At 34.9% G+C, this 14,700-nt stretch overlaps 2 protein-coding genes across 2 annotated transcripts in view; one reads left to right on the top strand and one right to left on the bottom strand.

The window, feature by feature from the left end:
- The window catches only part of CTNNA3 (catenin alpha 3), a 1,492,024-nt gene that overhangs the window by 449,148 nt on the left and 1,028,176 nt on the right, over positions 1-14,700 (top strand). The gene's annotated exons all lie outside the window — the stretch shown is intronic.
- Positions 7,102-14,700, bottom strand: part of LRRTM3 (leucine rich repeat transmembrane neuronal 3) — a 166,672-nt gene continuing 159,073 nt past the window's right edge. Inside the window, exon 3 of the mRNA XM_024561169.3 lies at positions 7,102-9,261. Coding sequence (XP_024416937.1) covers positions 9,052-9,261 — 210 coding nt within the window. The 3' untranslated portion in view covers positions 7,102-9,051. The remainder of the gene's footprint in view (positions 9,262-14,700) is intronic.

Genomic DNA, 14,700 nt, shown 5'->3' with positions numbered 1-14,700 from the left:
TACCATCTGGATTTGAATTCTTGCTTTAGAATTTAGTAACTGTGTTATTGTAATCATGTTGAGCATCATTTCCTTCTTAAGAGGATAACAATAGTACTTATTCATAGGTTTATTATTAATAATATTAACCATATTAATGAGAATTAAATGAATTAAGATGTGTAAAATGCTTAGAAAGTAAGCATTCATTAAATGTTATTTCATCTTATATGATCTGAAGAGAAACCAGAGTATAAATGTTATTTCATCTTAAAGTACTTATATTAAGTCATTTTTTTCTCAAGATAAATAGAAATGCCTTTTCATGGCAATTATAGAGCACAATCAGTTTCTGAGGTCCATCGTCAAAAAGAGAACATATATGACAGTAAAACTGTTATTCCCATTATAGAGAATAATACTTATATTCTCAGTAGCAGGAAGGCATACACTTATCTGAAAACTATATCAGATTACTAAATTAAAAAGAAGTAACCCCAAATTACATTTCTGTTGTATTACACAGTGTTTATCTGTTAGAAGATTCTTCTCCCAATCCCTTTATGGCTCTACCAAGGGGTCAAATATGACTCACATATTTTTATCCCATAACAGGAATCAAAGGCAAGGAGGCAGTAAGGGCTACTGCTCCAGCCTTATGTTATTCTTGCACAAAATTATGAAGTACGACAAGAGTTCATTGTAACATAGCCGTATTGAATCAATAAATCCAGCATCGATTCAAGAAACTCCAGTTTGAAGTTTATTGAAGAGGAGACTGCAAGCAGTTTTGAAGGATGTCCAATACACTGAACTTAAAATTCCATCAAAACCAAAGGGGAGAAAGTGCTGACACATAAAGATCTCACATTTTCCTCCAGATCACGTAGGGTTCAGAGAGGTTCATTATCTTTTCCTAGATACCTCTGTTATCAGTATAAATCAAACTAGGGCTGGGATGGGCCCCGAGGCTCTTATCTCAAGGCGGCAATTTCCTAATGTTATAAATGAATATAAAATAAGACCCATAGACAATGAAGGTTACAAGTGTCTAGGTCAAGAACTGCTGGCAGGGACTTTAGAAACTATTTTCCCAGCTCCCCACCGTGGTGGACCTGCTGGTGTGATAATTGCTGTGCAGTAGAACACGACAGGGTCGATCCAGTCTTTAACCACATTTTCAACAGGCTGTTTAGGGCATTATATTTATAGATCTGCAATTGACTGCAAATATATCATTGATGATGTAAAATGGTAAGAACAGATGGAGTATATTTAAATTACAACTCATTTCTCAACATTAGAGTTTGACTAGGTAGATGTGAATTTATGTATTCACTCATATGGTTGAAGCAATATTTTGGGGTTTATACTTTTGGGCAATTTCAAAATTGGTCTTGAAAAGAGCATTTGGTATTTAGTTTGAATCTTTTATTTTGATATTTCAATTTCTCTCTGGGTAAGTAATAGTGATAGTTCTTGAACTAATTTTTATTCTTAATACATTTTCTCTTTCTTGGTGAAATTAATTTTGTCTCTTTGATATGTATCACCATTGCAAATATCTGTTTGCTTTTAGGTTTCTAATGTCCATATTGGCTTTTCCTGATGACATTTGATGGCATAAATGGTATTGTAAATTTAAATTCTTAGTCTTAGTTTTAAAAATTACTTGCAGACTTATGACAATAAATTATATTTCCTTCACTTACCTCTCAGTATGTGTTAATTTTTTCTCCTCTTCATTGTCTTTCACCACATCTTCAACCCAGGAACATCTCTGCTGTCCAAAATCACACTTATTCTAGCTATTTCAGATCAATTAGTTATTTCGGATATTTCTGTATAGGCAATGGTGCCAGAATGAGCAGATGTAATGTTATTAGATTCAGGATGCTAGAGTTTCTTTCTTTGCCAAATTTATTAATTGTTTTAAATTTATTGCATAGTTTTATCACAGTTGTGGTAGTTTTTAGTAGAATTATAACTTACACGGTATTTTACTAGCTCTTGAATCCCACATCTGTTATAAAGGTATTTTAAGTAGGTGCTACATTTCAGATGGTGTAATGGAGTAACATGCTAATGTAACTTCCTAATTACACTACCTTGGGCTTGTGTAGATTCAGGGAGAAATAGAAGAGCCTGTTAGCCCAATGGTTTAATAAAAATCTCCCAGAGACATGAATGCAATCAATACTATTTAAGAATCATTTGTTAGAAGATGAGAGTGAGGAAGATATATTTAAAGATTTGAATTTAAAAATAAACTTTAAAAAGAAATATTGGGCTACCTGCACATAATGATGAAAACATTTCCATTGCCTTAGCAAGGAAAATTACATATATAATATATAAGCTATATATATATGTTATGTTCTGAATAATAGGACAAGCTGAGTCTACATTGTTATAAAGGTTATCTTCCTGCTTCTTGTATGTAGTTCGCTCCCAGATCCCCCGTCATTTGTGTAAGTAATAATGTACCTATACAAATAATTCCACGTAAAATCATTCCTAGGAAATATTCTGCAGTCCACGCTATGTCATTGCCAGTTAACATATGGGGCTGTAGATTATTGGTGGTTTTCTTCACCTTGTTATTTGCATTTAGTTACTTTATTGACTGTTCATCTATACAGTTTTTGCTTCAGTTGACAACTTTCCATATTTGGCCAGTTGAAAATTATATGGTGGACATCTGCTTACAATATTTGAAACATAATTCCATAATATGCTAGGAAAATTGGAAATAAAAATAAAACATGAATATTTGGGAGTATTTATCTTTGGAAGGATTTTTTCATATGTCCATTCTTTCTAAGAAACAATATATAAAGCTTTGAGAAACTAATGGATATTTCTTTCCATTAAGTTGCTGCTGACTTGAATTTTGAAGGGAATCTCTACAGTGTGAAATAGTCTATACAGACTATTTCTGTTTAGGGGTAGAAAGATATATTCTTTTTATGAAATGCCCACACTGTTTATTAAAATATGAGCTTAATTATATTGATTATGGTCTTTCCTCACGTTGGAAAATGAGCTATTGGGGGATAGGGGCATATCCTTAGAGTCTGATAAACTGGATTTGAATTGCGAACTCTATTGTATAAGCCTTGGCAAGTTATTCAGTTACCATAATCCTTATTATTCTCTTTTCTAAAACAGTGGCTACACCTATTTCCTGAAACGGTTGGAAAACGAGATGAGGACAGCACAGTGCCCGATACATCCTTTCTCCCCATTTCCAGCTTTTCAGCTGTTATATTATTATCTGTGGGAGCAAATACTGAGTTAGATAAGTGAACAACACAGCTGACTTACGACTCTTTTCAGATATTCCTGTAAATCACAGCCAGGAAACAACCTGACCTTTTTATGTGTAGTTGCCCTTTGCTGTGCATTCCTCCAATCAAGAAAAGCATTCAGCCAGACTTAGAATTCTAGATTCACATTGACAGAAGGAGGCACCAGAATTAATAATTTTAGGATGGAATAAAAAGCAATTGAATGACTTGGTAAAAGTAAATTCATTTTAACAATATTTTGCAAAACTTAGTGTGCATCAGAGATTGGCTTCACAGAATCTGATTCAGTAAATATAGGCTGAACCCAAAGGATTTGAGGTCATTTTGATCTCATAATAGTACTTTGAAGATATGATGTGGTAAAAGTTTAAATCAGTAAGTAGAGAAAAACTCAATTTTATCCACTCATGTTATCTCAATACTATCTTTTCATTAATCCAGATAAATTCAGTAAGCAACACAGGCAAAATGATCACTGTATAATGTCTGTAGACCCGCTCAAAACTCAGAGTCAGTCCTTCATCTTCTGGAATCTGGGCAGAGACTGCATCATGGAACTGTCGAAGTCAGGCAGCCAAGTGTGCCGCAATCTACGTGTAACAAAAGATGCACGGAAATCCATTTACAAAAGTAAATTAGTGCACGTTGCTTTAGATTAGAAAACAAAAAGTATTTACTTTAAGAATCCTTTACCACAAGGTTCCTTGTTACATTTTAAATATTATTTTATTTATACAAAACAATTTTTCACTTATCATTTTAGGAAGACACATGTATAAAACAAAACCTATAAATGTTTGGGGGGGGGGAAAGGAGGGAGAAACTAAAAGAATGCTCTAAGTCCCAGGTGGCTGAAGCACTCTCTTGCTTTTAAGATCAACTGGATTTTTTTAAAACATGAATTTTACTCTAAATTAAAAAATGTTAAATATAAGCAGACTCATCTCACAATAAAATCATAATGCAAGCCGTGAGAGGCCTCTGAAAATAACCAGTCACTGCTCTGGTATTTTTTGTTTTTAATTTTCAAATACTTTTTCCTATTACAGTTGATAGTAAAATGAAGCACGATTACTTGTTGTCAATCTACCCTGATGGGTGTGTCCGAGTTTTGAAAGCACTGGTTCTGGATCCCTTGCCATTGGCATGCCTCCGGTCAGGAACAGCTGTGGTGAGTTGAGAAACAGAAGTAGCTGGAAGGTCTTTCTTCCTACAAGACCAACTCATCTGGATTCTTACTGCATAACCAACCCATCTGGACCTGCAACTTTGACGTGTTACCAGATTTATGTATATATGTATGTATGTATGTATGTATTTATTTATTTTCCGGAGTGAGAAAGTGTTAAGAGCTATGCCAGTGTTAAGGTGTAACTACTCTAGAGATTTCTCACCACCATCTTTCCTGAAACCACTTATCCACCAGTCCCATTTTCTCTCCCTTTATGTCCTGCCGCCTGCTCAGCACATCTGATTTTCTTTCTTCCAGCTTTCTAATAGTTCACATCAGTATGCATTATTACACTTCCAGTTTCTTTACCTCTTTTAAATGTTTAGTTTGAGAGATGAAATCTGTTTTCTAGTCAGGAGCAGACAAAAACAAATACATACTTTTACTCCTATATATGGTTATTTTTAGAAAATATTTTTGCAAAAAGGTTTTGCTATTTCTTAGCAGTTTGGGGAGTCAGACTGACCTGGTTTCAAATAAGGATTATGTCATTTGTCTTTTATTTTTTATCCTATTCTGAGGATAATATGTTTATTGATTTTAGAGAGACAGGAGGTGGGGGGGAGAGAGAGATGCAGAAACAGACAGAGAGAGAGAGAGAGACAGACAGACAGACAGACAGACACCAATGTGAGAGAGAAACACGGATTGGTTGCCTCCCACATATGCCCCAGCCTGGACCTGGGGTGGAACCTGAAACCCCCTGGTGCCTAGAACGATGCTTTAACCAACTGAGCAACTTGGCCAGGCCATGTCATTTGTCTTGAATGTTATATGTGGACATATTTTCTTTCCCTAAAAAATACAATTTATATTGAAACCTGTATTGTTTTATGATTTTCTGGAACATTAAGGAGGGAATAGGGCTAGAGATATGATAAAATGAGCTAATTAGTAAAATATCATTTGCTTGTTAGCATGTTTTAGCCTCTATACATCATTTTGGATAAATTACAATTCATTTTTATTAACAGAATAGAAAAATTCTCTATTAAAACATGTATGAGAATTCATGATGCAAGAAGTAGTCTTGTTGGAACAAAAAAAAAGAACAAAAAAATTATAAAGGTCTTCCAGATTAGCTCTGAATTTATTATGTGTTCAGTTGAACATGTGTATAAACTGGCACTGTGGATCTGTTTTATAATACCCACGCAATCTCAATTTAGATGATCTTTGGTTTCTTTTCTTGTGCTTCTCGATTTTATGTCTACTTTGGGGCCAATATACATCCACTTCCTGTAAGTAACTCTTCTGCCCATTTACAGATATAATACATTAACAAGTCTATAACTTGTTATACTTTTTGAACAAAGAGTTTTAATGTAAGAGCCCAGAATAGCACACAGGAAAAGTTCACTTAGCCCATATATTATATGGATACAGGAACTGACTTAAATTAGGAATTACTAAACAGTGTGTTAACCTTTTTTTTTTCCATTCTGTTTACTGTCCCTGGAAATTCTCTGGCTCCAATCTGAGAGAGTAGGCTTTTAGAATAGAGGAGAGACTAACAGGTTCCGAATTTTGAGATTGATTCAATTCCACCAATTTTTAACTGGGTGTTCTTGGGTGAGCTTCAACTTCTTTGAGACTAATGTGTCTTCATAGGATGATTATGAAGACAAAATGAGATAATTTATGTGAAATGTGGTCATAAACCTCAACACTACACAACTATATTGTTTGCCACAGCTCTCGCTGTTGTTGTAACCATGTTGGGTCAAATTCTGCATTTTTCAGCTCCAAACACAAACATTTCAGTTGTTTAAACAGGTGAGCATAGACAGGAAGGGAGACATGGGGACGAGGTGGTTAGGAGGGTTATCAAATGCTGAAAACGGTGGGTTAGAAATAAAGATTTTAGACACAAATATAATGTGTACACTGCAAATATGTGGTAATGATTGCAGACACACCTACTCTAGCAGGTCCTCACTCCCACCGACCCCCCCACCCCCCCGCCCCGTGTGGCAGGATGAAAACGAAGCAAACAATCCAGCAGCAGCAGCAGCTTCTTCTCCCTCCTCTTCCTCCTCTTCTTTTTTGTTAAAGATGTTTCGAGTTTAATTTCAAATATGAGAAATCTCAAAATTCTTAGTTTATTTGGCTCTTACTGTAGTAAGTCCTCAGATGCACAGAGCTAGGTTTCCAAGGTGACTGCTTCTATTTAAGTTTTTCACTTTAAATGAACTTAAAATGTTGAAAGTGGTTTGTTTCAGAAAACCATGGGCATGTATCTACGAGGTTCCCTATAACCTAAAAAATTTTAAAGTCACTTATCAATTTGAAAGTGTCTGGAAGTAGGTATAAACTGCTTATTTATGCAAATTAAATGATGTTTGAATGTTTACAAGGTCAACTTCTAATAAGAAAAATTGCAAATGACATTTTCATTTCCATAGTAATAAATTTTGCATTTGATTTTAAACACAAATAATACAGCTATAACTAACTATAAATTTATTAACTGTGCAAAGCAAATTCTCAACTTAGACGATTAAGAATACTGTGCAAAGAAGTTAGAAATTAAAAAAATTAAAATAAAAATTTGACTTAAAATGACAAAAAGTTTTGAGTAGCAAATAATTTATGCAAAATATGTCACAAAATCTGGGATGTTAAATAATTGATACATGTACTATGACATTTAGTTTGATTTAAATTAGTAAGAGAGTTTGCTTCTGTCAACATATTTTTTCTCTCTGACTTCGGATATTTTTAATAAAAATTTGCTGTACATTTTTTAAGTTCATTCTTCTTGAAGCTGCTCTTAAATTTGTCATGATAAGATTAGACTTTTATAGGTATGATTTCTTTAGAAGAAATAAAAAATTAAACATTCAACATTGGTTTTCACAAATTATTTTCTTCATTGTATTTGACCCCTGTTAGATTGACATATTATCGACCTATTTTTGATGTCATGATTATAAATGACAACATAAAAAGCGCTTCTTCTAGTGCAACAGCAATTGAAACTTGTAGTTTTATATTAAAAACACACAAAAGAATGTGTGAATATCATAGATAAATTAGCAATATTTTCAACAATAACCAATATTTTCAAACAATGTCAAACACCAGAAACAAGTTAATTACTTCAGCCTCTAAAAGGTCAGGTATTCATAATTTGATTTGAATTAACTGTATGATACAAGTGTAAAATCAATATCTGATCTGAAGTGGTTTCAAATTACTCCAGATTATTTTTTCAGATAATTTGGAAGTGAATCTCTTTATGTATTGCAATATAAACAATTTAGAACATTTTGGGATATCTGCCGTCTCCTTGAGCAATGAAGTTCTCCACCATGCTCATATCTATATTGAATGAGCTGCAGAAGTTTAGACTCCCCTCCCAGGAGACAACCGATGTAGCACACAAAGATAAAAAATTCATATATTTTCTTTGAGATGTTCGCAAAATATAGCATCACATTTCTAAATAAGAAGTTGTCTTAAAAACCAGGCACATTTTGCACTGATTGATGATTATTTTTAGGTAAGCCACTTTGAGTTAATTAGGAGAAAAATTGCTACTGTACGATTATGCTCTATTCTTCCACCTTGGCCTGAAAATACTGACATGTAACAAGTTTTTCTTTGTCACTGACAGTTGCACCTTTGAAATGTTTCAAAGTCTGTTGCTGTGGTTACGGCCTTTGTTTCCAGTGATGTTTTGTCCATGCTTCCCTCCCACCCTTAACAATGGGTTATTCAAAAGCATGAAATAATGAGTCATTCATTCGGAAATATGTTGTTAAAATATCCCTCTTTATGATTACATTTCACTACTTAGAAACTAGGCTGTAATTCAAGGCAACAGTTAAGTCTGTGAAGAAGTGTTAAAAAAGCTCTTTGATTTCTTTTCCATTTATAAGAAAAACCTGGCTATGTAATTGAAGAACTTCTTAACAAGCGTCAACAATTAAACCCTTTTTGGTTAATGTATTATTCCTGGAACGAGTAGATAAAATCCTATGCAGTAGCATGATAAAAATCGTGCACGTCCCTCACAGCACAGAATTGGAGAGTCAAGGTTTCTGGGCACAAAAGCAGTAACAAAACAGTCCCTACAAAACTGAGTGACTCAGAATAACACAAGAAATAATTTTTGTTAATTTAAAATTTTAGAAACTGAAATGTGTAAAGTTTGTAACATAAAATGTAATTAAATTATGGTACTGTACATACCAGTTGCTTGTATAATTGAAATTTTACAATATGAAAAATACATTAGCTCTGTACAGTTTTTACAGATAGGTAGGATGAGTTTTGGGAAAAAAGATTTTTTTTTCCAGGGAAATACTCTAAGTCAAAAAAATACTGCACAACTTAGCTAATTACAAAGTGTAGACTTGAAACAATTCATGTCTTCTTTATTTCATGAATCAATCTTGGATTTTTGTTTATTTTAACAGGGGATTTTTTGTTTTGTTTTTAGAGTCCACAATGAACAAATCTTCCTCATTTTTGTCCTTGAGGTTACAAAGTGTGGTGGCGACCCCTGGCTACCAAAGAGCTCAGTTAAGCCAGATGCTGTTTATGGTCACTGATTCGGCCAGCTGCTGTGATTGTGCTCAGGTCCAGCTCAGTCTCTAGGTGTGTTTCCATTGTATCTTCCTGTGCGTTCGTTTCAAAGGTCTTATGAGAGAGAAGTTCATGATGCACCCCACAGTAACTTATTGTGGGCTGGTCGTACGCCAGAAAGGTTGACACATTCATTGATAACGGTATCTGGGGGAAAATGACACAAGAAAAGTCAGTTATAGAAAGACAGACAACTTTGAGGGCAAGATTTGGAGACCGTGAAAGTGCTTACCCAACTGACCTCTATGGTTGTATCTGTGGCTCAAGTGTCCCCATGTTCTCCCACTAGTGTCCTTCATTCTCATGCTTGTAAACACGGTGTGACAGTTTTAGAGCCTGGGGTGAAGCTGCTAATTCTTAACTAGAGCCTTCAGATAAATAGTAGCGTTGAGTGGTTCTGAAAATGCTAAAAGCTTTATTGGAAGAATCAGAAAAATGCTTTTCCTCACTGGGGTAAAATTGTGGGTTTAGAACTAAGAAAACTAGTATCAGTTATGTGTGGACTGCCTCCCCGTCCGCCCCCACGCCCATCTCCATCCCCTGAGTTTTGAGTTCGTTGGTTAGGGGTAGGACCTGGAATTTGCATTTCTCCAAGATCCCATATGAGGCTGGTGCTGCTAATCCACAACCACACTTGAAACCCTCTGCAGAAGCGAATTGTCTAGGCAAGTCGGTCTGGCTGTTGTCACTCAATTACTTCTTAATGCTTATTTCTCCGTGAGAATTCTTTGAAACATTAATGTCTGTAATTTGGCTCATATATCTAAAATTTAAGGTTTAGAGAACTCCCAGGAAGAATCTGTGACTCCTAGGTAAGTCTTAAAAGGATGAAAGGATGATGCTAGTTTTGAAGGAACCTGTGATGTGTATAAGGAAGGGATTCCTTTGCTAAGTGCAGCTAATGAAAAATGCAAAACTAAAGATATACGGAAAAAAACCAAGAGTGACCATTATGAGCAGAAGGAAACATACACGTTACAGACAATGGGTAGTCTGAAAGGTCAGATGTCAGTCTAGAGAGTATCCCCATGCTTTTCAGTAAGATAGATACTTGTCGTAAAAATATAGGCAGATGTGAGGAACTCTGAGCTCGGATTCCCTTTTATTACCATAATTACTAATTCATGTTGTTCAATTGCCTTGGATAAAAACTTCTGCCGTTCTTGTTTCATGAGTGGGTAAAATATGTTTCTGTTTGAACACTTCAGATTAAATTCCTTTCTGATGTCAGCTGAGATTAGATCCCAAGGCTAAGAAAAATAGAATGTCTAGGTTTTATTCTTTACTTGGTCCTTTTTCTCCATGTATGAGAACCCACTTTGCATTTTCTTTATTCCATTTCTATTCTGCTACCCATATTTATTTTTTCTTAAGTAAAAATTGGTTTAGCAAATATTTTTCATTTCCTCTTAAGTAATAGTATTAACTTCTTTTGAGATGATTATTTTTAATATGAACATTTCACATGTTGAAATGTTCATATTAAAAATAATGTATGAAATTTCAATGTATGAAATGTACATATTAAACATACATTGAAATGTTTAGGGCATAGTCCTTGGAGACAGAAATGTACTCCAGTTCATCAAATTAAATACCTGAGTAACTTTGTTTTTATGTGGATTTTTAAAGTTTGATGCATGCAGCTATCTGATATGTGAATATAAGACATCATATTTAAAAAATAATCAAGGCGATTGAAAGATCTTAGAGAAAATAATAGGATGATTCCAAAGGTGCTCACTTAAAACAAGAAGTAAGAAGGGAACCCTAATACACTGTTGGTGGGAATGCAGACTGGTACAGCCATTGTGGAAAACAGTATGGAATTTCTTCAGAAAACTAAAAATGGAACTGCCCTTTGACCCAGCAGTTCTGCTGCTGGGATTATACCCTAAGAACCCTGAAACACCAATCCAAAAGAACCTATGCACCCCAATGTTCACAGCAGCACAATTTACAATAGCCAAGTGCTGGGCTAAGTGCCAACAGCAAATGAGTGGATCAAAAGACTATGGTACATTTACACAATGGAATTCTACGCAGCAGAGAGAAAGAAGGAGCTTATACCCTTTGGAACAGCATGGATGGAACTGGAGAGCATTATGCTAAGTGAAATAAGCCTGGGGGTGAGAGACAAATACCATATGATCTCACCTTTAACTGGAACATAATCAACAAAAGAAAAAAGCAAACAAAATATAACCAGAGACATTGAAGTTAAGAACAATGTAACAGTAGCTAGAGGGGAGTGGGGTGGGGATAGTGGAGATAAGGGTTTTCAGGAACTACTATAAAGGATACATGGACAAAACCAAGGGGGAGGGTGGAGGTGGGGGAGGGAGGTGAATTTGGTTGGGGTGGGGTGAAAGGGTGGGGAGAAAATGCAGACAACTGTAATTGGACAACAATAAGAAAACAAATTAATTTTAAAAAGAAGTAAGAATTCTGTTTTTACAGATGAAATAGCTCAAATAACTAAAATACAATATTTTTCAAAAGTAATCGTGTGATGTGAATTGATTTGAGTTATAGGAGAGAATGAAAATAAAACTGTTATCAGGTACATGAGTTTTACATTAGCCTCTGGGAAAATCAATGCTCTGTAATTGGTTATGGGTTGTATATCTGTAGGATTTAATATATTTGTTCTTATTCATCATGGAAATTTATGGATCATATATGTTATATCAATCCTGGCTTGCTTGGAATTAACTCTATAGTAATTTGTGATTTCTATGGTGATGACTTAGGAAAAATAATAAACCATAATATGCTTATTCTATGTGTAATAAGCATATGTATATGTATATGCACACGCACATAATTTCCTGCTTGTTTTAATATCTAGAGCCTGCTGATACCCAGAGTACAAGTCCTAATTTGAACCATGTCAGTTAAATTGTTAGCTCTCAGTATTTATTAAAATATTCTACATACTTTCTTTAGATAGTTTCTTATTTTTTTATATGTCTTCGCCCATGGTTATATTTAAAAAAAAATTTTTAATTGTATTTTTTCCATTGGCATTTAGTCCCCCTATACCTGCCTCCCTGCCAAAATCATCACGAGTTGTCCATGTCCATGGTGTCAAGTCACATCATTCGGTCTCTGAAACGGGGATAGTACTCTCAATCAATATGGATTTTTCACATGTATTTTCCTCCCTGCAGCTGAAAGTGATTCTTAAATTAAATTGCATCTTAAGATCAATAAAATACGATGTATCAGTAGGTAGAATTTAACAGGTAACCATATCTGAATACAACATTACAGTAGATTTTTTTTCAGGTTGACTTAAATGCTTTTGAAAATCTAAGAATGAGCATTGGGGCTTCAATGATTTTGCAAATCTAGGAGTTAGCACTGGGTATATTCACATGTGTAGTTATAGTAAATTCCATATACATTCACAAAATACATACATAAATATGTGTGTGTAATCTTATAGTCAATTATGATTTATAAATCATTTAAATTGGGTATAAAAATGCAAATTTGGAGGATATGTTAGTTCTAGACAACTACTACATATTCATTATCTATATAAGATATGTATGCAGATATAACATACTATATATAATGTGTGTATATATTTTGCCTGGGTAGTGTGGAGAGGATATCCACTGTCATTAAACAGATACCCTGAGGCTCAGATACAACCATGTGAATCCCTTCTTGTTGCCAAGTAAGTAAATAAAGCAGCTCCTTCTTCTTCTTCACATAACCATCTAGTGACTTCATGCTCTTTCTTTTTCCTTTCCAGTCTGACCATGGTGTACTCTGCTCATTCTCTCTGTTCCTTTCTCCATTCTTACCTGCTGCACTTCAATATGCTGAATCTGGTGGGGCACACAGTCATGCTCTCCCCTATGGACAGGGTGTTCAAAGGGCAGTCCCAATTTATGCTCATTGTTCCATTTTGGACAATAAATCACTTAGTAAACCTACCTGAAGATGGCCCAAATATGTTATTTCACAAAACAGAAATGAATAGCAACCCTAGGTGCTTCACTAGCTCATCCCTATGGTTCCGGGAAGGGCAGTAGGAGATTTAAATCTAATAAGGCTCTGCTCCCCCAGACCATTTGTCAGCGGGCTCTGTTTAAAGTGTCTGTAGCATCTAGTCATGTCTCTCAGAGAGCTAATGGTTTCAGTGTATTTTGATATAGTAAACTCTTTATAATTACTTATGGTTTCCTTTGGTCCTGTAGGTCATTGTTTTCCAGGTGAGGTAATTTTTAAGACATAATATGTGGATGTCCAGGGATATAAAAACTTACATATATTATCTAGATCCTGAGCTAAGAAATCATTATATGCTTTTCTAACAATGAGAGGTAGTAGCTAACTCATTATTTAGGAAATTCCCCTTAGGAAAAATTTTGACTCTGCTAAACTACTTCCTCTCTTGACATCAATGGTATTTGCCTAAGCAATAATTTTCCAGTACCTGTCTCATTATCAATGATATGTGCCTTTTACATTTAAAAATTTCCAGTCAGATGAATAAAATAAGTCATGATTAATGGTATTTTTCTCATTCATATATAATTTTGAGCTTATGATTTTATTTTATTTTAATTTTTTAAAGATTTTATTTATTTATTTTTAGAGAGAGGGGAAGGGAGGGAGAAAGAGAGAGAAGTATCAATGTGTGGTTGCCTCTCCTGTGGCCCCCACTGGGGACCTGGCCCACAACCCAGGCATGTGCTCTGACTGGGAATCGAACCGGCAACCCTTTGGTTTGCAGCCCACGTTCAATCCACTGAGCTACACCAGCCAGGGCTGAGCTTATGATTTTAAAGGGAAAGAATAGTTTTTTAAAGTTTCCAATTTGTAATTATGTAAAAAAAATGCTCAGTTTAACCTATATTTACTGCATAAATATCTATGTATATTTGTACAAATACAGGTATGTATATATAATCATGCATATATATTGATCATATTTTAATTAGTTGGCTACAACCTACCTATTTATTATTAATTATTAACTGAATTTATCGGGATGACATTGGTTCAGAAAACCATATTAGTTTCAAGTGTATAACTATCCCTGCACAATGTATCATGTGTCCGTTACCCAAGCAAAGTCTCTTTCTGTTCTCATTCATTCCCCTTTGCCCATCTCCACCTACCCCTACCCCTCTGGCTATCACCAGAGGGAAATGCTTTCTTGCTTAATCCCCTTACCTTCTTTCACACAGCCCCCCAACCCCACTCTTCTCTGACGGCTGTCAGTAGCCTGCTCCATGTGTCCACGCCTCTGTTTCTACTCTGTCAGTTTATTTTGTTCATTACATTCCACATATAAGTGAGATCATAGGGTAATTGTCTTTCTCTGACCGGCCTATTTCACTTAGAGTAATCATCTCCAGTCTATCAGTGCTGTCATAAGAGGTAAGATTTCCTTCTTCTTTAGAGCCAAGTAGTATTCCTTCACGTAAATGTACCACAGCTTTTTTATCTGCTCATCTAGTGATGGGACTTGGATTATTTCCAGATCTCGGCTACTGAGTTACAAGCCATTTAAACTTCTCTTCGGTTGGATAGCAAGGGTTATTTTAAGTATAATACTCTGAA

This window comes from Desmodus rotundus, chromosome 4, assembly GCF_022682495.2.
Source record: "Desmodus rotundus isolate HL8 chromosome 4, HLdesRot8A.1, whole genome shotgun sequence".
NCBI classification, from domain to species: domain Eukaryota; kingdom Metazoa; phylum Chordata; class Mammalia; order Chiroptera; family Phyllostomidae; genus Desmodus; species Desmodus rotundus.
The sequence above is the reverse complement of the archived record's forward strand: the minus strand, read 5'-3'. Positions and strand labels throughout refer to the sequence as shown.